We start from the raw sequence: 25,685 nt of genomic DNA, 5'->3' as shown, positions 1-25,685 counted from the left end.
TGTAGAATATGCTTAGCTGGTCTACTGTTCCTCCCCATAAGAACAGCAAATCATCCACAAATCTTTTATAAAAGAGTATATGTGGATTATGGATGATATGTACTTCTTCAAAGGTCGCCATGACCAAGTTGGCATAGCTGTTAGCACAGCTCGTGCCCATGGCGACCCCTTTCACCTGCTTAAAGCAAGTTCCCTCAAAAAGAAAGATGTTATTATTTAGAACAACGTCCATTAAACCAGATAAAAAGTCTATCTTGTTCTCAATGAATCCAGAACTTTTTCTAAGATATAGCCTTAGCATTTCTACACCCTCCTTGTTCGGGATGCTGGTGAATAAAGAGGTTACATCCATAGTAACAAATATTGCAGATTCAATCACTGCTCTATTCAGAGTAGACGTTAATGTGCTAAATTCTCTTAACAGCTGTTCTGTATCCTTCAAAATGAATCTGGACTGCAAGACAGTAGATTTAAGTTCATGGTCCAGGTAGATGGAAAGGGGCTCAGTGAGCCATCCGGAACCAGCAACAATTGGCCTTAGTTCTGGTTGAAGGAGATTCTTATGAATTTTGGGAAGTCCTGATATGACAGGAATCACCGGATAGTCTACCTGCATGTACTTGAAGAGGTCTTCAGATAAATAACCAGCCATTCTATACCCAAGCAATAGTCCATCAATGTTAGCTTTCATTAAATGTACACTTAAGATGGAAATCTGTTCATAGGCATCTCCCTTTAACATATTCGACATCTTGTTGTTATAATAAAAGAGTCCAAAACCACTGTGGCACCTCCCTTATCAGCTGGTCTTATCACTATTGCACTATTACTCTTAAGACCATTCAGAGCTTGAACTTCCACCCTAGTTAAGTTCTCATACATGTCAGACTCATGTACTCGTTGCATATTATATAGATCTTTTTCCATTGCTTTTACAAATATATCTAGGTTTGGATTAAAGGATGGTACATAATCACTCTTCCTTTTAAAACCAGTTGTTTGGCATCGTTGACCATCATTGAAAATTAATTTTAAACCAATATTCCTTGCAAACAGTCTAACCGACAGAACGGATTGACTCAAATCAATTCTTGACGTAGGGATGAACGACATACCTTTATTCAACACTTGCATCTCAGGAGCAGACAGCACTTGATTTGAGATGTTATATACTAATTCGCTTGACCCCAGAAATTCTGTAGGGTTTGCTGCTGGTTCAAATGGGGAGGTGGGTCTTTCCGCTTGGCCCCACGTACATAGTCGTTCTCCAATGACCTCTTCCGATTCAAACGAATCGGAAAAGGAGCATCTATAGGGTTATGTGTCTCCACCTTATCTAGTTGTATCTTCCTCCTTACAACTCCTGCTAAGGAGATGTTGGACGGTACTTCATCATTGGTAGTTATATCCAAACCCCTGTTGCTCTCGCACGGAGTAGTATAAACAGATGAGGTAGCATTACCCATAGGTGATTGAACAGTATTCAGCATATTAGCTGAGACTCCTACATCAAGAGATACCTGGGCACCGACCTGTGGTGCATCTAGCAAAGGGGCTATAGAATTAGATGTATCCTTAGAACTATCAACAACTGGATCAGTAGAGCCAACATTGTTCGCTGTTCCAGTCACAGTTTCACGCCTAACATCACTATAGTTAGTGCCTTGTCCTCGAAGTGACCCATCAAAGGTTCTATTATAATTTCCCCTATTACGAGTGTTGTTGGGTAGCCTCTCTGTATCTTGATTAGACCTAGCATCCACCGTGGTACGTGGCCATACAAACACATGGTGTTCCGAAAAATCTTTAATATCTCTACTCAACTTCTTCCTTTTAATGTTGAGTAGATTAGTTTCATAGCGGCCAGCCCGGTCAAACAATTCACGTACATAAAAGTCAGTTGCATTGTCACCCAGGACCGTGCTAAGTCTTTGTTGCAAGTTGACCATACTTATTTTACATTCTTCCTCCAAAGGAAGGAAGAAGTCAATCAACAATTTCATATACGAACGGCTAGCAGCCAAATTTATTTGCTGCCACTGTTGCAGTAGTCCTGGGTATAAATTCCCATATGTCGGCATGTTGAGGATTCTCAAGCCCCTAGGTATAACCCCTTTGGCTAGACATGCCTCCATATGGTAACGCTGGGCTTGTAGGCGTTTGAATCTAAACAAATCATTGTCCATATCTCTTTTGATAGATTTAATTAAAGCTTCATCCCTCATTTCAGGATTCATGTCATTAGCAGTCATAGAGCCATCAAAGTTAACTAGGGGATTCGCAGCATCTTCCATTAAACCACGTATGTGCAAAGTAGCCGTACTTACATTACCGGTATCCTTGGTAACGCCCACAGCTCCTTCCATGTCCCGTAAGTAGTAGAAACCACCAAGCCCAAAAAATGTATGCAGAAACCACAAAATCCAAAAACCGAGCAAGTGGGCGTGTGGAAGAAGAAACGTACCAAAACGTACAATAAAATACGCCAAATATAGAGTAGCAACTGTCGTATAAATCCACCGTATAAATCCGTGCTACGGAGGCTACAAACTCATATGTAAAACCAATTGATGTAACACTACGTACTTTCTTGATAATGTGTAGGTAGTTTGATGCTAGATACCATGCTTTCACTGCGCTTTGTTTTAGAGTTGTTCATTTAATTTACTAGTAAATGTTATTTTTATATTTCTTAAAATGTTTTAAAATGTATTCACTATCCGTAACCGGATATTGATAGGAATCATGTGTTGTCTGTTTTAATTTAAATTTGGCGCTTTAGTAGCGCTTCGCTGTTTGTCTGATGAAGCGGCTTGTTTGAGCCGTGAAAGCGCTCACCATTAAATTTTCTGAACCGCATGGTTATCGTTCAATTTTTGGACTTGTTACTAGCATTTATCATCTGTTTTTAACCGTTCCTGCAGTAATTGGAATTAGCAGTAGCACTTTAGTTTTAAATACGGAGGTTGGCTCGTGACAACCTAAGTAACCATCTTTTGAAGCTTTTGTAGCATTGCCAGTATTGGTTTTGCAAATGAGTTTGTAGCCTCTGCTGTACGGAGGTGGATTTATATGACAGTTGCTACTCTATATTTGGCGTATTTTCTTGTACGTTTTGGCACGTTTCTTCTTCCACACGCCCACTTGCTCGGTTTTTGGATTTTGTGGTTTCTGCATATATATATATATATATATATATATATATATATATATATATATACATATTATAGCGCGCACACACACACACACACACACACACACACACACACACACACACACACACACACACATACAAAATCAGAAGTGAGTGTGAGCATATGTTTGACATGACGATAGTTAGTTAAGAGCATTTGTCAAGCTCTGAATGTCATTTATTGCATTTCATCAACTCCTGAGATATTAACAGCATAGAGTAGTAAGAGAAGCACATGCAATCCCTCCCTAACCCATGCTAGTACTCATTTCTGAGTTTCACTAACATGCTGATTTTTGTCATTTTTGGAAATGTGATGATTAAATACAGTGTGAAACAAAACTTATTCTTGTCATCCATTAATACTCAAATAGAGCAATGCAGTAAAATCATCACCACCAAGGCCTATTGTATTGGTATACATGTTACCTGCTTGAAATAATCTTTCTGATTATATAACATTTTTGTTTTTTTACATCTTATGTCCTTCAAATGGATCACACTTCTTAAAATAAATAAATAAATAAATAATAAATAAACTCATGTTAAGCACCTGTGTAACATCTGCTGATTGTAGTTTCTGTTAATCTCATGGGTAAAGGAGATCATACCCCCGACCCCACACACTTTACAGCTAGCCAGCTGGCCAGGTGTGGGTTGAGAGGGTGACAGCACTATTGGAATAGAATTAATAGCACTCTGCAAATTGAATTGTCAGAAATACAATATGTTAATGTGATTTATCAGGAATATTTTTTTCTAAATTACAAATACTTAATTCAAAAAAATTAGACAACTAGCATGAATATCCTGTTCTCCAAATACTATAGCTGGGGTGGTTGTTCCAAAATTTTGCAAACATTTCTTACTCAGTGGATACAGGGTATGAATGTTACTCACACCATACTGTGAAAACTCTTTTAAATCTCACATGCACCTTTGACATGAGCCACAGCTGAAAATGGTTTCAAACTTCTCACCTAACAAATGATGAAATCAAATGAAAAATAAGTAATAACTGTTATATAAAACTTGATGATATATGGGAATTAAAGCCAGGTTTCAGAAAAAGGAAATATTACATTTCTCATCTCATACTGTGGAATCTCAGTATACTGCATACTGGCTCTAACTTTGCAGTGTCAGGTGTCGAAGAAATTATGGCATATTTTTAGAGAAACACTGGTATCCAAAGCTATGTATTCTATTTTACTACCCAGTGGTACATATAGTGAGGCAGTAAATGTGTAACATTTCATAAACAGCATGTGTACAATCTCTCTCCTCTCCTACTCCTGAAGTAATATGGTGTAAACATATCACTAATGGCATATTTATGAGTTGTCACTGACTCTTCCGTTATGCATCTTCATTGCAAAGATTTTACTTTACAGAGAGCTTCACCACAGTGTTTTGTAATGTGTGAGCTTCACCACAGTGTTTTGTAATGTGTGAGCGTCACCACAGTCTTTTGTAATGTGTGAATCAGCAGTACACTTTTCAGGCTTTTCTTCCTCTTATCTCCACATGGAAATGGTATATATAATTTCATGGTGTGGGGGGATTCAAAATCAGGAAACTATGGGGCTAGCCCCTCAGTAAAGAAAGATTGTTTCTATTTTTATAAAATTTTCAACTCACCATTTTCAGAATTAAAATTTCAACAAATGATGAACCAAAAAAGTAACCAGTGACATCTCATAGGCAAACCAAAACTAAATTTATAGTAGCTACCAGTTCCCCGTCTATAGTTAACAGAGAAGTTGAGACTGTAGTTTTCCCTTTCTGGTGTAGTTAGAGATGTGCATAATTGTAAATTTGTAATGCCTTTGTTCACTCTCTCGCTCTCTGTCTCACACAGACTCACCCACATGCATGCGCGCGCGCACACACACGCACACACACACACACACACACACACACACACACACACACACACACACACACTTACACATGCACACATACAAACATAAAAGCTACAAAAAATGAAGTGCTTGCTGTATCTCGTGCTTCCAATATGCAACGTCTGTAAAATGCAGCAACAGTGTACTTGACTTCAGTATCTTTGTCCTATTTCTGGACTCCTGCAAAATGCACTAGTAAGGCTTATTCTCTAGGGTATTCCACAATCTCATCTCTTAACACCCTTTTAAATTTAATTGTGATGCCATTGTCAAGCTATCAGATTTGTTTCCCATTATATCATACCATTTATGCTCATCCCAGTAGCATCCTAACTGCAGTAAAATTAAAAGTTACATTTTTGTTACCTAGACTTACCATCATCTTTTATATAATTATGTAAAAAAATAAATAAATACACATTTCCTGGGGTAGCAACCAAGATGACTGATGTTTGCTATGTTACTCCAAACTAGTAATGGTAGATGTACTAGAGTACTTTGCTTCACAATGCCACAATGATTCGTGAATTGGTTGTTTCTTCATTACATGAAAATAACATAAATTGTGCTTGGTCATCATAGTGCACAAATTGTACAATGCAGTACTATATAACAGGATTCAAGCATAGCATTATGGATTACTCCAGCCTGCAGTGGATGCTATGTTCTGGAGTCACAGGAAAAGCGTAGATGACTCTCTCACCGCAAACACAATGCAACAGTCTGCATTTCTCCTATGCCTGCATAACAGTCCTGCTATAGCTGCACAGTCATGCTATATCCCATAACAATATTATCTCAGCTGGTAGTGTAGTTGGATGCATCAGAGCACTAAATCCTGTGTCTGTATGATAATGCATAGGAGAATGCTCATTTTGAGACTGCCAGTAGCCTTTCACTATGCTATAGATGATTTGCATTATTCATTAACGGATAAATCCTTTAATTTATTATGCATTCCATGAGTCCTGTAATAACATCCAGTAATACATATATATATATATATATATATATATATGGTTCCCATTCAGAAGCCTGAAACATCATAAGCCTGAAAATCAAAATCCTGAAACCAAAAGCCTGAAAATTCAGAATCCTGAAAACTCAAAATCCTGAAAGCCCAAAATCCTGAAAGACCAAAATCCTGAAACTCAAAATCCTGAAAACACAAATAATGCTAATATGTCACTATAAAGACACTAATATCTACTAACTGACCCTGACCCTAACCCTAACCCTAAGGTCCGTCACTATCGCACACAAACCTGACCCGCGCCCTAAACCTAACTCACTTAAACCGCCCCTAACCCCAATATTTGTCACTATTGCATACATGCCTAACCTGCCCTAACCCTAACTCACTTAAACCGCCCTAACCCTAAAATAAAACCAACCGCACTTACCTGACCCCAACGCATGACCTAACACCACAGGGCTAACAATAGCAAAGCCACAATGACATCAGTATGTCTATTTTGTGTTTTCAGGATTTTGAGTTTCAGGATTTTGGTCTTTCAGGATTTTGGGCTTTCAGGATTTTGAGTTTTCAGGATTCTGAATTTTCAGGCTTTTGGTTTCAGGATTTTGATTTTCAGGATTATGATGTTTCAGGCTTCTGAATGGGAACCATATATATATATATATATATATATATATTTAGTGGGGGGTGTTCAAACCCCCTGCTCACTCCACTCCTATAAAAATGGGATGTAACAATCATAGATAGCATTACTTGACTGTAAAGGAAATACTTGGCTATGCAACAAAATTACCCATTCAATTGTCTCTGAGGTTGTGTGAATTATGAGTTCACATAGTTATGCACCCGGGATATGAAGGGGGTAGACTCCTATGTTGGATGTTCAGATTTCCTGCAAAGCATAAATTTATTCAATTTATGAAATTCACTTTCACAATTTTAGGATGTTGATAGCATGCATTAGTCAATTACTCAAAAAATGTTTGTGTTAATCTTTATATATAACCAATGCCTACTCAAACATGTGCTGTACCGTTAGAGATACGCTTAAAAAAAAAAAAACAATGTAATCCCACAGCAGGAAATTAGCTAGTGTGGAGAAAGTTTCAAATGTACACCAATACACCATCTATGCTTCTTTAGCAGTTTCTGAAAATGAATAACAAAAAGTTTGCTAAGTTTTCTAACAAAATGTACAGTTCCATTAAAATTATTATTATTTTTTTTTCATTTCTGTAATTGTATGCATTAGTTTCATTTAAAGGGAAAAAAATTCAGTGACTGAAATTAAACTCTTAAATCAACCACACTAGAAATGATTCCACCTATGGTGTCAGAAGTAAAATTGCTGGCCACTATACAGCACAAGTGATTAAGATGATTCTACATTAAAAGAAACTGCAGACATTGTATAGGTATGGAAGTGGATGGATTGGCTCCAACATTACCAGAAAGGCTTTTCAGTATTGATTTTGTTCCAGTCCTGACTGAGTAAAGTTTTCATTGAGTATTGGAAATGGAAGATTTGTTACATATAATTATAACAAAATAATAAGACATGGTTGCTCGTAATATTTTTTTGTTTCTAGTGTGAGCACTTTCATTGTTATGAAACTGCAATAGTGGAATTCACAAAGAAGGTGTTGAAATGTCTGCCAGGTATCTAGTTCCTGTATGATTCTTGCTGAAGCACACACAATATGATTACAGCAATCTGATGCACTATACTTGGACATTCATCTTAGATTACTGAATGTGAGCATAAAACTATGTCATTGCTGTTAGTCAAATGAAAAAATCTATAAAAATGTATGGCATGGGGTATCTGCTGAGACAAATCAGAAGATGATATTTTCACCTGGTTGATCTGTTGTAAAAAGCAATGCTTGTGAACTGACATTGGTGAGTACATCCTGTTGTAGACACGTGGATGCCATGAGACAGAAAACCACTTTTTCTTTCCATAAGTGTGACAAAAAGTAGTGCTCAAAAGACTAAGTTAGTAATTACCTTTTTGTATTCATTGTGTAATGCACTAAGGTATATATTGAAAATAAAATGTTACCAAAGACTGATTTTACAATGCATAGGGATTGGCATCATACACATTATTACTTAATGTCAAGATGTACAACTATGGAAACTAGAATCCTTAACAAGGCTAATTACCAGCTTATGTTAATGACCTGCAGCTAGGCAATAGGCAGGATAATCAGACCTCCACCCAAAAATCACATACTTGGTAGATCCAAAGGAATCTGTAGCCCCTTATTGCGTAATGGTCCCACCGTGCTTCATCATTGTCTCTCCCCTATTTACCTGCAACTGGGTCTTACAACATTCAGAAAGATTACTTCTGTATTTTTTCACTCTTACTCATATTTTTAAGCTTATCCCACCATCACTTTAACACATTCTAAATAGCCAAGACCCCACAATAATAAGAGTGGAGTAAGTAAATGAATAAAGCCAGGGACCTGAGCCACTTACTAATATAAATAAGTAAAAAAAAATAGCAACATGGAAATACTGAAGTACCTTTTTATTGGACATAATTATCAGTTGTGTCATATTTTTGTAAAGGCTGTTATGCTATATAGATGGTTATCAGCTATCTTACCAAGTCCTACCTTTCTTTATGGTAGCCACTGGATGTGTCATGATTCAATCAGCTATATTCTCTGAAATACTTGTAGTTTTCATGACTAAACATGCAAATCTAAAAACTATGAAACTGGCATGTGCAATTTATCTTTATCTTTGAGCTGTATTGACTTTAGATGCAGTTTGTTTAGCAGAAAAGTTGTTAGGGTATAGGTAGTTTTGCTCAACAGAATTTTGGTAAGGAGCCATTCTACCATCCTCTCCCACAATGAACTCCAAATTGACAGGTCTGTAGTTTAAGTGATCATGTTTCAATGTCAAACCATGGGGTTTCTAAGAAGTGCTACAAGCAGTTTAGGCTCTGTTATCAGCTGAAACTTTTTCCCAAATAAATAAATGTTAATGAAATAAATATATTTGTTTCTTATGAATTACATTTTTAATGACCTACTCCATTATCTTCTGGTTTACCTCAATTATAAAGTAGTTAAAAATGAGAATATTTCTGTCTATAACTTTCTGGTTAAGAATTATAATATGTTCTTTATTAGCCTCCGTGGCTGATGATCAACCACATCTGCTAGTCCACGTGTCTTTTTCTGCAAGACCAATCACTTTGAAATACTAAGCATGTAAAATTGCATGTGACCTACCTTGCCTGTTGCCCTTGGTATTTAGTAGATTAGGGTGGTCTTAAAATCTGTTGTGGGTCCCTCTTCAAAACATCTGGTATTTGAATCTGTAGCAAAAAATGCACCGTGTTTTTCAGGCAAAGAGGAAGAAAGACCACTCCCACTTGGACGTCACACAGCTGTTTTACATTACTCTAACGTTTTTGTTTTTAAGAAGCAGCACCAGACTTTTAATTTGAACAAACCAAGCTACACTCATCTGCCTGGAATTATTTTTAACAGGTTCTGGGTCTTCCTTTTTCTTTGTCTCAGCAAAACAGTGCATTTTTCTTTGCTGCAGATTCAGATACCAAATGTTTTGAAGAGGGACCCACAATGGCTTTTAACAACACCTGAACCCACTAAATATCAAGGGGAACAGGCAAGGTAGGCCACATGTAATTTGTTGCATGCTTAGTATTTCAATCTTATTATACTTGCTAGGATTAAGTAGGTAATTCCTACCAGCTTTCTTTTTCACCATCTTAAAGAGGCAGAGACTTTTTAACTGAACAAGTCCAATCATAGCAAATCCCTAATGTTCCATGCATGAAGGGTACTCATGTTGATAGAGATCCTGCACCAGGAGGGCACACTCATTGTGCAGGCTGACTTTGGGTCATTCCTGGCAAGTGGATGAGACAGACCAGAAGAGAAGCTGTCCTGCTTCCATGTGGGATTTTTCTAGGCCTAGATCCCTACTTCTTTGTACTGACATCACTCTGTGGGCAATGGAAGAGTCATGGTGAGTAGGTATTGCTGCCCCTAGCTGTAGGTGATTGCACCTTTTTGTTCACTTTGCCCCATAACCTAGCATCATCAGATGGTGCTCATCACATTCTCTCCCCTCCTGGACAGGCATGCTTATTTTCTTTGCCACCCTGTCTACTGCCTGAGCTGCTAATTACATTTGAGCCATCCGGGCTGTATTCAGGGCTGTATCTCTCTATGCCACCAAAGCAACAAGAATTCTAATAAATTGATATTTGTTTACTGAGCCAGTCTATCAAGTGTATCTCTCCTTTGATATTGTATAACATTACTTTCTGAAGTTCAGGCCTACTGCAACTCTAAAATAACAAATATTAATTTTCACTTTGTCCACTGAGGTGTTAGCTGTTTTCACAAGAAGATTTCCAAGGTTCTCTGGTAGAACTTCAAATATAATTTGAAGAAATTAAATTAAGAACATGAAATAGCAAATTATCATAAAAAGATTTTCTCCTGGCAGAGCTTTTATAAATTTTATCCTTAAGACGCATGATTATATACCTACAGTAGGCTGTGTCATCAATGCAGCTGTAGCATTTTGATATACATGTGGCAACACCAAACCTGGTATCTCATATGGCAGTCTTCTCCTAGGATTCATCCTAGGTATGTAGCAACTTGTATATGTAGTTCATTTGCATAGCTGTTCTTCATATCTATTTAAGTCTAACTGCTAACAAGTATCTAAATTATTACATATTCAGCTATGCCATATTGCCCTGAATAGTGGTATTTTAGTAAAATTCATAATACATTGGCCTAATATATACAGTCATCAGCTGTACCACTTTGAATAGCCTAACTTATTTACTTTTGTGGGTTTACTATGCAAATACTCACAGTTTAGGCATTAAACAAGATGAACTGTAACTAATGGTTGTGGATAAATGTTATAAAATATTTAACACATAAACCTGATATATAGCCTTTGTAACTTATCAAACTTTTAGAAAATTTTCTGAGATAAAATTGATCTGAATATGTTATTTTCATCAATATATGTTCTTTTGTTTTAACTTGTTAGTTTGTTATTATCCTAACTCAAGAGATTCTTGTACCAGAGTTGTATAATATTGGTAACCATGAGGCAGTTTGACTGCTTTCTGTTTGCTGGAGCCCCAACCTTAATATTGAGCAACACATTGAGTTTTGTCAGCCTTGTGAGTTATGAACAAGGGTGTATCATTTATCGTATGTAATTTCAGTTATACTTACATTAATTGAAATACGCATGTACAGCTTCATATCTGGCCTTTGAATTTGTGGATCATTATCATCATTCTTTAGGATTTCTTCATTTGGTTACCACTCCAACCAGTGTTGAATCATATTTTTGAACTGGTTTTACTAATGAGCAAAGTTTAATTTCAAATTTACTCTATTCACAATGTAGTTACTTTAATGATTGCCACTTGTTTAATGAATACAAGTAAATTCAAAATACTTGACAACTCTAGGGTAGAATTTTAGGCTTTTAATTTAGTGTTTTCACCTATATATTGCAGTTTACCAATAAATATTATCTAAACTATTCTAGCTGGAATAGTTTAAATCCCATTTTTCACAAGTTTTTGGTTGCTACTATTAAATATAAAGTTACAGAGAAAGCTAAATCTGAAAGGCCCTCGTTGTGAAATAAAGGACTGCCACATTTGATTACTAAAGCAAGATGCAAATGTAGAGTCTACAGAGGGTTCTTGATGTTTTTGAATAAAAGGAAGCTCAGTGCCATTAATAGATTAGTAAAAGACCAAATCAGAGTTGATAAAAGTAAATATGAGCTTATACTATCAGCTCAGAAAGGCAAATTAAAAACTATTTTAAGGATATCAGTTGTTTTAAAACATATTTAGCCTTCTGCAATCAGCTATGTTTCATGACCAGCTAGCTGCATTTCCAAAAGAAGTGGCAACCATCTTTAAAGAATTATTTTCTAATATTAATATTTTCATACAAAATGATGCCTCTATTTTTATTTATTCTTCATCTTTATGCCCTGCTTTAGGAATGAAGATGCTAGGAATGTTTTTTTTTTGCTAAAGTTAAGAAGTCATATTATATGGGAACTGACAACAACCCTTGTTTTATGATTGCTACCATGGGGTAAATGCCCTGTTACCCTATTAGCTACTTTATTTGATAACCTTTAAGAAAAGTTTCACTCTTATACTGGGAAAACATTTTGATTACTATATACTTAAGTAACTTTCAAAGTGTTTAGAATATGTTTTTTTACAGATATTAGCATGGATTCATCGAAAGTGGATATCCCCATCTTAGAATCATATGAGGCAGTGGTAAAATTTTATGACTAGGACCTAGCATACTTGATGACTTAGACCTGTCTAAAACAATGATCCATTAATCTATGAATTAATCCTAAAATGCTTTATTTTTCTCTAAATTGATCTATATGTAATTCTATATGTCGATAGGTGGCTTGCAGGTAGAATACAACAGGTAATTATACTGTTTGAAAAGTCATCATGGGGAAGGGTTATATCTGGAGTTCCATTGGGTTCTGTGTTAGGTCTTATGTTTCTTTCTTCCTTCCCCAAATGTCAAATTATTGGGTAGCAAAACTTGCAGATGATTGTAAGATCAGAACCATCATCACAACTTCTGCATATGCTTATGATATGAACACTTGCCTTTTATTCTTTCACTCTTTGGTCCTGAAGCTTGGGTTGATTTCCAGCTGTAATAAAAACAATGTTATATTTTTGGGAAAAAATACTAAATTGTAATATCAATTTGAATGGTTTAACTCTTATGGATAAGAGAAGAGTACAGGATTGAGGCCTTATTGACCCACCCCCTTCCCGAAACTAGCTGAAGCCAACACTTAAAAGTAGGCGTACTTTTTATTAAGTAAGAGTAGTGGCAATGTGTTTTTAATGATGACTTGTTAGTTTCAGCTAACAATCAAAACAGGGTGGGGTTTTTTACTGAACAGTGATTGGTGTATGTTTATTTTAAAATGTGATGTTTGTGAGAAGCACTTTGTCTGAAGAAGGGCCTAGCCCGAAAGCGCTCACTTTGATACTTTTTGGTTTATTTTGTGTTTTAATAAACATTTTACAGCATTTGTACAGCAGCAGTTCCCAGTGACGTTTTTGGCTTGCAATCAAAAATGTAAGACTTCAAGAATATGTATATGTAGAACTACTTAGAAATACAATAATAAGGGAGATGAGTTATTTTCCAAGAAGTACAATTAAATTATCTATTTCATCTCAAGTCAACAGAACCACAAATTTACTGCAACATCCTTCTAAATTGTCAGCCCCCTCAATCTGTCATGGAAAATGAATCTAGTTCCCCTATAAAGTACTATAACATTTAATAGTTGCATCCATATTTTCATGGCTTTGGTCACTATCCAAATGCTTTCACCATTAATGTGGATGGCAGCAGAGACTGCTGGTAAATCGAGAATTTCATCCTATTACCCAGTTCTCACTTCACCACCACACATTCAGCATAAAGTTTATGATAATTCTCTCAATGCCTTCTACTCCCACTCATGAGCACTCCTGCAACATACGTACCCCCACCATTTGAGTTAGCTGCTTTAGTGAGCCTACACTGAGTAATATATTCTTTTCTTGGAGACAACCATGGCCTCTACTTGGATGCGCTGATTTCCTTGCCAGCTGCTTCATACATAACTGGGGAACATTTCACTGCATGCAAAAGATCACACTCATGTTAATCTAAGAGGCTAACAGCATTTGCACAATCACGTGAGGCAATTTCTCTAACATATTCCCCAACCAGATTTCCAAAGGTTTTTAGCACACGCATTCTTCCATAAGTAGTTGCAATCTTTCACAACATTGAAGAAGGACTTAATTTATTTCCACTACTCTCGTTTTGTTATGCTTACATTATGCACAGAACTTTTCAAATGCATCAAATAGCTGAAGTAACCTACTCATATTTTTATCAAGTTCAGTAAATTATATGAACACATCACCCAAGAACAATGAACTTTTAAGTTGTTCCTGGTTCATTCTGTAACCATTCAATTCAGATTTTTCTAACCATCATAAGCAGTGGCTCTAAACCAAATGCAAAGAGTAACTGGTGACAATGTGTGTAGTGCATTTAAATATTTTCATTCTTACAGACATAGGTTCATAGGTTCATACAAGGCTATCTGCCCTAGGGCATTTATAAGCCTAGCCAGAGTGTGTTTGGTTTTCACCACCCATTTTAAATTAATTTTGCTATGCCCTTTTTCGAGGTTAGTATACTCTGCCTCTGTCTAGCAGTGACACAGAAGTGATACCTGGGGTAAACCTACGATCTCCCATCCACTCATCAAGATTCCTCTTGAAGAGAGTCAATGAGGGACTCTGCCTAACCTGGACTGGGATTTTATTCTAGAGTGAAGGGAGCCTCTGGGTTATGAATCTGTCCCTCTAGCATGTCCTATTTATTTCAGTGCTGAGATTCAAGTCTCTCGAGTGCGTAGCTCGATGGGATTTTGATTTTCTGAGGTGCAGCATGTCCATTAATTCCAGGTTGGACATGGCTTTATACATCAGGCACAGATCACCTCTGAGCAGGCGGTATGCCACTGAGTAGAGCTGGAGTTTCTTTAACCGGGCAGCATATGGCATCTGTTTGAGCCCTATGATCCTCTTGGTGAGGTACTTTTGGGGTCTTTGCAGTTGCTGCAGGTGTCTGGTAAGGTACATCCCAAAAGGGTCATTGTACTCAATTATGGGCCTGATGAGGGATGAGTAAAGAGGCACAATGACCTGCCCTGATCTAGATGTGAATCCCTTCATGATTAGGTGGGCTATATAAAATGTTTTTCTAACCACTTTGGCCACGTGGTTGTCAAATGAGAGATTGCTATCAACTTGGGTCCCCAGGTCACAAACTTGTAGCATATATTTCAATTCTAATCTTTGGTTATGGGAAAACAGCTTTGAGTTTCGCAACAAAATCTAGTGAGTGACCAAATTCCAACAAAATCTTAATTAAATAGTTCAATTCTACTCTATCAAAGGCCGTCTCAGCATCTCAACTCACTATGTCCTATGGTTTGTTTTTTCATATGATCTATATCAACATAACAGTATCTAAAAAAATGTATGTTTGCTTTCTACAAACAAATAGGGATCAGCATCTACTAATGTTGGTACTGCACGCATCACCCTTTTTAGTCAGATTTACAATAAATAGCTGATAGTCATTGCTTCATACTGATGTCATCCTACTTGAGAATAGCATATATAAATCCATGCCTTCCTTTAATATAACTGCCACCACAGCCTCTTACTATGACTTATAGATCTGTTTAGTTTCTAAAACTGCAGTGGAGTGTTGTACTGATTTAGACATACCCTCTTATGGTTATTCTAGAATTCCATTAGAATGCCATCACTACCAGATATTTCATCTCTCACCTAATGATAATGTAAACTTAGCTATATGGGCTATATCCCGTCAAGCATATATAGAATAGCTGGTCAGTTTCCAAAATGTCAGGGCAACTTCTACATGCCCAAGCTGCCAAGCAGCTTGAGCTGAGCTGACCTGACTAAAAGACAAGTTTAGGTGCAAAGCCCTTCAGCAGAAAGAGGAGGGCTGAGCCCTAAAAGGGTGGTGCTAAGAAAAACAAAACATAAAAGTCCAATCTCTGGGATGAAAAACACATCGTAAAACAAGAGGGATGGAGGGAGGGAGTGGCAACTACAGCAGTGATCTTTCGAACATCTACTGTTATGGTAAGTTGAACTTATGCAATTGTACTATTTTCATTATATCGATCGCTGCTGCAGTAGCCTTAGCTATATGGATAAATTACCACAGCTAACTACCTTTGGGAGTTGGAAGGAGAAGAGTCCAGAAATCCCTGGAGAATGGTCCTAATAAAGCTTGATCTAGACCTACAGAAGAAATCGGGTTTACAGTGCTTTGTAAAAGTATGAATAGAGGACCAAGTTGCAGCTTCTAGAATATTTCTAGAATTCACTCCTTTTCCAAAATCCATATATGAAGCCAAGGCCCTGATAGAGAGGGGCTTGACCTTGCCTAGAATAGATTTATTATGGTGAGTATAACAAAATTAATAGCCTTAGACAACCATTTGGAAATAGTCTGTTTTGACTCAGTTTGTCTCTTCTTATTACCTTCACAAGAAATAGACAATTGATCTGAAGATATGAGATATATAGTTCTCTCAAGATAACAGGAGAGTAGTTGGTGGGCATTTAAGGTATGGGGTATCATTTCTCTTTCATTTTTAGCTTTAAAATAACTTTCCTGAAGAGGGAAGTAATAAAACATCAATACATTTAAGACAATTGAAGTTTTTTCTCCAAAGGGAACTTACTAACCCAGCAAAGGAGAGCAAACACCAACTCTTGATCATCAAAAGCCTCAGAGGAGCATACTTCTCAGTGGCAGGAAAGCTCTGAAGGGCTTCACACCCAAACCTGTTTTTAGACAACTCAGCTCTAACATTTTGACAGTCGGGTGTATGGAAGGTACCCTGAATCTTTGGAAACTGACAGGTCATTATATTCTTGGAAGGCTATAAGCCATAAAGCTAAGACTACTGCAGCAGTGATCAATACAGTGAACATCCTTCTTCACTTATAAGTCCTGCAGTAACTGTCTGCATCTTCTTTTGACAAAGTCTTGATATTGATGTATTTTTTATGCTTGGGGATTATAAAAATATTTATTATCGACTTTAATAATATATAAACTGCACATTATTTAACTAAATGCCAGAAAGTGAGGTAAGCCTCATGATTCTTGTAAAAATTCCTACATACTTCCCCATCTGACATCAGTACCATCCTCTTATCACTACTGAACAAGTAATGACATTGCAGGTTTACATATAAACTGCATTTTCCTCCCAAAATGTAATTATACTCTTTATTATTTTGCATTGTTCCCTTTGCATGGTCTTTGGAGGGATATATACACAATATACTGCCAAATAACCAAACAAAGGGACATAGCAAGGGGTGACAAAGTGAAATCCAAGAACCAGAAACATACACTGAATAGCTCAAAAAAAACCTGACCAAATTATATATCCCAATGTTATTGTAGGTTTAGCGCTTTTATCCAAACTACAAGAAATTCATCAGAAGTAAAATGCTGTTTTAGGTTTGACAAGTCCTTATAATCTGGGTGAAAGTGCAAACCTAAGATAAAATTTGAATACATAATTTTGTTGGTTGTTTTTTGGAGTTACTCAGCATAACTTTCCAGTTCTTACTATATACTTTCACCATGAAAGCACCAATATATGTAACCTTTTACAACCACATGGCAACAATGAATATCCATTAATAGACACCTAAGTGTAAGTGGGAAATGTCTGAAAATAAAGAATATAGTGTTTATTTTACTGGCATATTTAAAAAGGAAGCAGATTCAAACCTTTTACCCTTTCAATAACAATTCTTTGTCATCAGCTTCTAAATGTGTCAATTGCAAATTTACTATTGAGTTGCATTTTTCTTAATAAACAGTTACCTACTGTTTTTCTCAGCTGAACTGGCAAACCCGTTCACATTTAAGGCTACTAAATCAATCCTTTATTCCTTAAGGCACATCTTTTTAACTTTTCCTGCAAAACATGTCAATATATTTGATAAAGCTTATAAACTCTTTTGCATACTTTAGTAAATGGTTTTCATTTCTATGACAAGCATTGATTAATGGTACATAAGATTCAGTTAAACAATTAAGTTTTCCTTACTTGTGCATTAACCTATATACAGTAAACTTAAGAGAACCTTGTCTTTACTTAAATGACATCTATACAAAACATTGTTCTTAACAGAAAAAAGGCAAATGCAAAGCAGCCAAGCATTGTAGGCTTCAAACTTTGTGAGCGTCGCCCTGATCCCAGCACTTGACCCCCATCCTAGGTCAGTCAGGCATCCAGCTAGCATAATTCAAACATTTTACTTCTATTTGCTCATGCTATTCACATTTTAGCATTGTTTCAAATACTTCTGTATAATCTGTGATGATAGATTCATATCAATGTTTACTTTCAATTAGACTCTGCAAGAAATCTTCTCACTATGTCTCATAGAAACTAATGGACATTACTTTTGTGTGACATATTCCACAAAACAAGAGATACATGCTGCCCATCAGTAAGGTGCGTGGACAGATTATTCAACCTTAAATGAAAATATCACTATTAAATATAATAAAAAATAAACATTGGACAGATTAGAATCTATTGCACTGGTAAGGCAGATGTAACAGCTTATAAAATATACTCAGACTTATTTCTCCATTACCTAACCCACCACTTTTATTCATACTATTTTTTGCTCACTGTTTTTATACCATAGGTGCTTTTTATGTTCCTCAGTCTTCATCTTGCCCAGATCTTCAGAATTGTTTTTCTTAGTTCAGTACTGCAACTTCTCTTCTGTTTCGAATTCTTCTCAAACTGCCACCACTTTCTCTGTTTCACTCACTTTGCCACTACCTTTAATCTCATATTCTTAATATTTCTTACAGTTTCTTGCACATCACTTAGATGCCTTAAATTCCAGTGAGAAGAAAGTCAGAAAGGCATACAGATAATTCATTCTGAGTTTCAGTTTTCTCTTTATGCACTTTATTGTTGCAACTGGAAGCATTATTGTCTCTGTGTTCATGAGCAAACAACAGTTTTTGTCAAAAATAAGTAATTTATATATAGCATTATATATCTTCCCTTACTTCCACAACAGTGACAAAATCTGGTCTTTAACTTTGTAATTCTCAAGCCATGACAAGATATACTTTACAGAGTTTTTATTCTCTGCAGGGCCTGTCTTCTGTGTCAGCTTGTTCCCCTAATAGTATTTAAAATATTATTTATTTTTTTAATCACATTCATGGGCTGGTCCAAACACTGTTTTCAGCCATGACAACAACCAAACTGGCATTCACAGAAATTTAACATAATCCGAACTTATTTTTTTAAATATTAAATAGAAGTCTAAATCAGCATTACACAAACAGTAAGTATTACATCAGCATTACCCAAGTCAGTGCTGCATACATGAGCATTGCTTAGCCCATAGGTATAATTCTCTTTTAAATCATTATTTGCTTTCTGTAGTTCTTCGGCATCATCTGCATGCATATTCATCACCTGCAGTAGCTCTGCCTCCTTCTTTCATACAGGCAAACTGTAAGCTTCCATATATCAACATATATATCTTATTGCTCTATCATTAGCATCCATTCAGTAGATTTTATAGCGTGGAATGAAGGGGGTAACTGGGCTGGGCACAAAGTGCTAGGGGTCATGACTGGCTGAGCCTTATTGCTGTTTAATAATAGAGCATTCTGTTTTTAAATGCCAACATTGCATTTGTTGTCAAAGCTGAGCTCTAAACTGTTGAAACTCATACATTGCAGCAAGCTATTTTCTATAGTTTTAAAGAAAAAAATTGTTTTTTTTTTATTTTTTAAGAAGATTTCAGTGCTGTAGAGCTATGTGCATGGAATAAAGTGTAGCAAATGCTTATTACCAATGTAAGGAAAGACAAGAGCTTTTCTTTCCCTCTCAGCTGAGGAAGGAGGGGTGCTGGTGGGGTGCAAAAATTGGACCTGATTGGCTTACGCAGTTCAGGATCACCAGCTATTAGATTGCAGACCTTTTTTTTTTATATTTTTTTTAATTGTTCCTGTTCTGAAGAGAGGAGGTAGTGGGGAATGAGATCCATTTTAAGAGTACCAACCACACAGCCACCAGATCACAGAGTTTTTATTTTTTGTGGGTTTTGATAGCTGAGATGGACTGTGCATTCTATAGGAAGCTGATTGGTGTGTTTTATGCTGTTCATTTAAGAGTTACAGGAGTGAGTCATTAGATATGCCAACTATGTCTCTGCAGCCATTGACTTAATTTGTTTCTTTTTCACTTTTATTGCTTGTCCTATTTACTTCTACTTACTGAGACAGATGCAAATCTTCATGATGCGTATGTCTCCTAACTTATATTTCCTTCTGTGAGGTTGAGTCATGAAATATAGTTCTTCAGCTTGTTTTCTACTGACAATGGGAAAAGGTTTAATTAAACAACCAAAAATATTTTCAAAATTTAAAACACACAAGTCTAGCTGCAGATAACCTTCCAGGTGATGCCATCAAAATGACAGCAGACCCACTGGTCTGCCCAGTCTCCATACTTATTAATCATTTCATTACAAAGACTGATGTTCCAAACCTTGGAGAAAGGCTTACATCACACCCCTTCAAAAAGGTGGAACTACAGACCTACTGCAATACTATCTTCCTTATCAAACATCCTAGACAAATATATACACAAACAGCCCCTCAAGCATCTCATGGCCAACAACCTCCTTTCACAGAAACACCATGGCTTTCATCCATGTCATGGCACTATTACTGGCTTTCTAGATTTCACCAACATAATCAATAATCATAGAAATGCAGATTACTTAGCTTCAACCATCTTCCCAGACGTATCTAAAGTATGTGATTTTGTCTCTCATCCTAAACTGTTAACTGATAAGTCCACTCTATTGTTGGAATCCCTCAACCTACGCTATCCAGGTTCAATAGACAGTTTAACAACAGACAACAGGGGATAACATTCCTTCCAGTTCCTGTTGGCGTCCCACAAGGTTCTATTCTTGGCCTGTTTTTATTTAATGTGTTGATTTACAAGCTCTACTCAGCTACACAAGAAACCATCATTGTGCAGTACAACCTCCTCTACACTGCAACAAGTCTTACAAAACTGCAATCACACAAGCATATTTTTCCTCTGTTAAATCCTGACTAACCAATGCAAGCCTGCTCTTATACCCTCAGATAAGCAAATTAATGTTAATCACACCCAAAAAATTCTCCACCTTGAAACACTCTTTTAATATTACAGCAGCCATTTATTTATTTATTTATTTATTTAACATTTGTTTACTGCTTAAGTATGACTTGGACAGAGCCCATTTTCAGCATAGATCCAGGGAGAAATGCTCCAGATGCATGTATTTAGAATATGGGAAGAAACCGGAGCACCTGAGGAAACCCACATGAATGCAGGGAGGACATGCAGACTCCACAGAAAAGGCAACCCAGCTGAGAACTGAACTGGAGAACCTCTTGCTGTGCGTCAACAACACTAACCGCTGTACCACTACACCACCACACTACCACAGAACAAGTAACCCACAAAAAAAAAAAAAGAAATATTATGCATAACTATAAACAAAAATCTAAAATCGTATGGGTGTTCCTCTAAGCTGAATATCAAAACTTATGAGTCATAAATCCTTAAAAACACACAAAATATATTTTTTTGCAGGAAAGCAAGCCTGTTACATTCCTAATCCAGCGCCACCTTTAAAATTTATATATACTAACACCTCCACCACACACCACATTGGAGAAAAGGGTAAAGTATACTGCCAGCTCACAGAATGCAATACATTGTAGTGAAAATCACAAAATTCCAATTTCAAAATAAAAATTTCATCTGAAAACCGAGTAACAACATTTGGGATAGCCTCCTGTATGCATCAGCTATATTCAATTATTTTGCAAATCACACAGCAACTGAATTTCAAGACATGCTGCAACAAAGTAACAAAATTTGCTATAAACATCTAATATAGAATGTACAATTGTCTTGTATTAAAAAAGAACAATGGTTAAAACTAACAGAACACCTAATCTACACATAACTAGACACAGCCCATAATTGTATCTACAGCTGCAATAATGACCCCTCACTAAAACATCCTTCAGCAGTATTCACCATGCAGAGAATCACACCCTTGTGAAAAACGTCTTCTGGTCATCCAAAAGTCAAACAATGTTGCAGGAAATGTTCTCTTTTCTAATTATGTCACTAATCTTTGGAACAAGTCACATTTTCATTAAAACAAATAGATTAAAAGGATTCATACCCACATTAAAACAACACAGTACTAACTCCTGGTTGTGTTCATGTACATCATCAGGATACTGCGGGCACATCAAGTCACTACTAGGTATATAAGGCAACAAACTTATGCACATCTTAAGCACAAACCAGAAGCCTCTCGGACTATTTTACTCTCTCACATCAATTTCTCCACAAATGTTTCTCTTTTCATCCAATTTCCCTAAATTCCCACTATTTCTCCCGAGCACCTCTTCCCATTTACCCAGTTCATCTTCCTATTGCCCCATATTCTACCTCCTTTTCTGACAATTATAAGATCAGGGTACACTATTCTAATGTTGGATAAGCCGAATGTCCCTGTCAACAATCTTTATATTAACATGGTGGTTCCTTAGTATTCCAGTATTAAACCATTACTGTATGTTGCTTCTATTCTTAATGAAGTGTTTCATTTGACTTCGGCATGTTTGACCTTTATTATATGCTGTGTCTGGTTTTACTTCTGTGTTTTCCTTAGAACATTATGTATTAGAATATTACTGTATGCATTCCTATTCTCATTATTTCGCTTTTTTCATGGACTTCCAATGAGAAGCTTTTCATGCCCATACAGACTATCCTGGTCAACAAAATAACTAACTACCTAACTGCCTAACTGTGTAACTAACTAACTGACTAACTGACTAACAAACTAACTGACTAACAAACTAACTAACTAACTAAACAACTAACTAACTAACTAACTAACTAACTAACTAACTAACTAACTAAGTAACTGACTAACTGACTGGCTGACTGACTGACTGACTAACTGACTAACTGACTGACTAACTGACTAACTAACTAAAGGGATAGATTAATAAATAAATATACAAACTGTATTTAATGCCATACTTCTGGATATTGTCTCAGAATAAATGGAAACATATCAGCTCACTACAGCACCACTATCAGAAGTTTGTAGCATTGTTGCCAGAAGTTATGCATTTTTTTCTTTTTTTTTTTGCATTCTAATGGCAACTGGACTAAAAAAAGTTCGATATTGGTACCATTTCGTGATTTCGTCTCATTTAAAATGTTGTAACTACTTCTTAATTTTGTTTGATTAATCTCCTAAGTGTATTATTCTGAGACCTCAAAGATTATAGCCAAAATTCTCTTCACAGCAGCATATGTTGATCATTAGACCTAACATCCTTGGTGGCTTCAAACTGACTGATGTTTGGCAAATATGACTGATAGATTTCCCTGACATATGAATCCTAGGGAAGTTGTTCATTTTAATACTTTGGGTGAATAAGATAATAACTCCAGGTTTAAATGGCTAATATAACTTTTATTGTGTATACATGTGTGTGTGTGTGTGTGTGTGTGTGTGTGTGTGTGTGTGTGTGTGTGTGTGTGTGTGTGTGTGTGTCTTTCTGTCTGTCTGTGTGGAATTCAGAAATCTAGCCAGAAGTTTAGAAAGGAGTTTGATTCTGTTGGTTGCTCAGCATTTCAATTTCTTAAATATCCTTGATGGATCTCCCAAATAATACCATGCTAGTGCAAGGCAGCCATCTTTCTTCTTCAAGACCTGCTGTGGTATCACTAGAAACGGACTGCTTGTCAAGTCAGCTTCCTCCCTGCAGCTGATGCAAAGATATTTCATTTTTGAATGCACATCTACAGCCATATGTACTTACCCAGATCACTCATGACAAACTGAATTTCTGCAAAATGTACTGCTCCATCTGCATGAGACTGAAATGCCCTTTAAGTATAACAACCTAGCTTATATCACATTATTATGTATGTGTTTAGGAGTAGCAGATATGAGACTCCAAAAGATGAGAGGATATGAAAGTGCTCGCCAAATGATTTGAGTATCGGTGGCAACAATCTAAGATGACAGTAGTCTGCAGTTTAAAAATAAACAAGTCAGCTGTAAACCCAGAACAGGAGACCCACAGTTAAATAAAAGTAGTTTAATGAAGTGCTTTTCATTGCCAAAATATAGCAACTTCCTCAGAAAAAATACACATTAACAAGCAGTGCTATTTAAATGGTTATAAGTAATCACCTGAGTAGGCACACCTCTTTCCTTTCACATATTTAAAAAGACATTACAGGAAGAAATCCGCATCCTAAATAAAAAATGTCTTCATGTTTAAAAAACAAAGCTGATCTAAACAAGCCTAACTGTACAAGTTATTTTAAAAGTAAATTATTGTGAAAACGTCATAATAAAAAAAGTGAAGTACTGTATAATATTATGTTCTGTTAAAATGAACAGTAAATCACAAAAAAAAAAATTAAAATAATAGCTGTGATTATACAGTAATAGTATCAGACTTCTGAGTTTGAGTAAACATGCAATGTTGCATGAATCATTCAACCCAGGAGGAGCAAATGCGTTTAACTGTATTTGTCATGAAAGTTCATGTTCCTCAAGTAGTAAATTCATAGGGCCACCTCTCATATTCGTTTGGATTTGATCGATGTCTTTAAATATAAATTTATGACCTGCATTGTGAATAACGTGTTTAGCCAAGGAATTGTCAATTTTATTTGTAGAGATTGCTTAAGTATGCTCATATATCCTGTCCCGCAATATACGTTTGGTTTTACCCATGTAGAAAGCAGGACAGCAAACAAAGTGTTTCCAACCTCGACCAATCTACACATCTTACAACCCCCACAGGTTTTTAGACGATATTTTCATCTTATTTAAAGGTGATAATACACAGGCTAACACATTTATTTCCTACTTGAACACTACTACTGAATTTCTTGCATTCACGTCAACATTCCACACAGACACTATAGACTAACTTGACGTCGAGTTGTCCAAAGACAGGGTCAATAAAGGGTATGTCTCGAAGATTTTTAGGAAGCATACATACTGTAATTCCTTTTTACATTTTTCTAGCTGCCACCCATTCCATCAGAAGCGGTCAATTGTCAAAGGTCAGTTAATCAGGGCAGCTAGAATGACCACTTTGGAGTTGAACTTTCAAATGGAATGCGACTTGCTGAGAAATATGTTCGAGCAATGTGGTTACCCCTGTAACTTGATACAACAGTTGATTAGTGAAGTCTCTGAAAAGAGAAGAGTTGGGCTAGTTAACCCTATTCTCCATTTTAGTAATTTGGAGAATATTACAACAACTTTCCTCACTGATGGTGGCTCTTCTATAAAACAAGGTACACTACAAATCACAAGACTTTAACTTCAAAGACAGGTTTATTACCACTTTTTGCACTGACAGTGCAAGGGTGAAATTTATTTTGTTCAAGAACTGGCAATTCATTTCGAATGATGGCCTACTACTTGATAAATTGGGTCCATTCCCTAATACAGTATTTCATAGAGAGTACAACCTTAAGAACCTTCTTGAAAGTGGCAACCACCGCAACACACCTAGACATGCAGGGATGACCACCTGTGGGGGTTGTAAGATGTGTAGATTGGTCAAGGTTGGAAACACTTTCCTTATTAATGACCACAAGTTTAACATCAGGTTTAGACTTAATTGTAATTCTAGACTTGTGGTATACATAGCAAGGTGTGTTTGCTGTCCCGCTTTCTACGTGAGTAAAACCGAACGTAGATTGCGGGACAGGATATATGAGCATACTTACGCATCCTCTACAAATAAAATTGACAGTT

The 25,685-nt window shown here is 36.4% G+C and overlaps 1 protein-coding gene across 1 annotated transcript in view; it reads left to right on the top strand.

The window, feature by feature from the left end:
* The window catches only part of GALR1 (galanin receptor 1), a 35,894-nt gene extending 10,649 nt beyond the window's left edge, over positions 1 to 25,245 (top strand). The window contains exons 2-3 of the mRNA XM_044066254.1: positions 9,653 to 9,738; positions 24,945 to 25,245. Coding sequence (XP_043922189.1) covers positions 9,653 to 9,738; positions 24,945 to 25,245 — 387 coding nt within the window. The remainder of the gene's footprint in view (positions 1 to 9,652; positions 9,739 to 24,944) is intronic.
* Positions 25,246 to 25,685: the final 440 nt, after the last annotated feature.

Source organism: Protopterus annectens, chromosome 3.part1 (genome assembly GCF_019279795.1).
Source record: "Protopterus annectens isolate FY-2018-M chromosome 3.part1, PAN1.0, whole genome shotgun sequence".
Taxonomy (NCBI): domain Eukaryota; kingdom Metazoa; phylum Chordata; order Ceratodontiformes; family Protopteridae; genus Protopterus; species Protopterus annectens.
The sequence above is the reverse complement of the archived record's forward strand: the minus strand, read 5'-3'. Positions and strand labels throughout refer to the sequence as shown.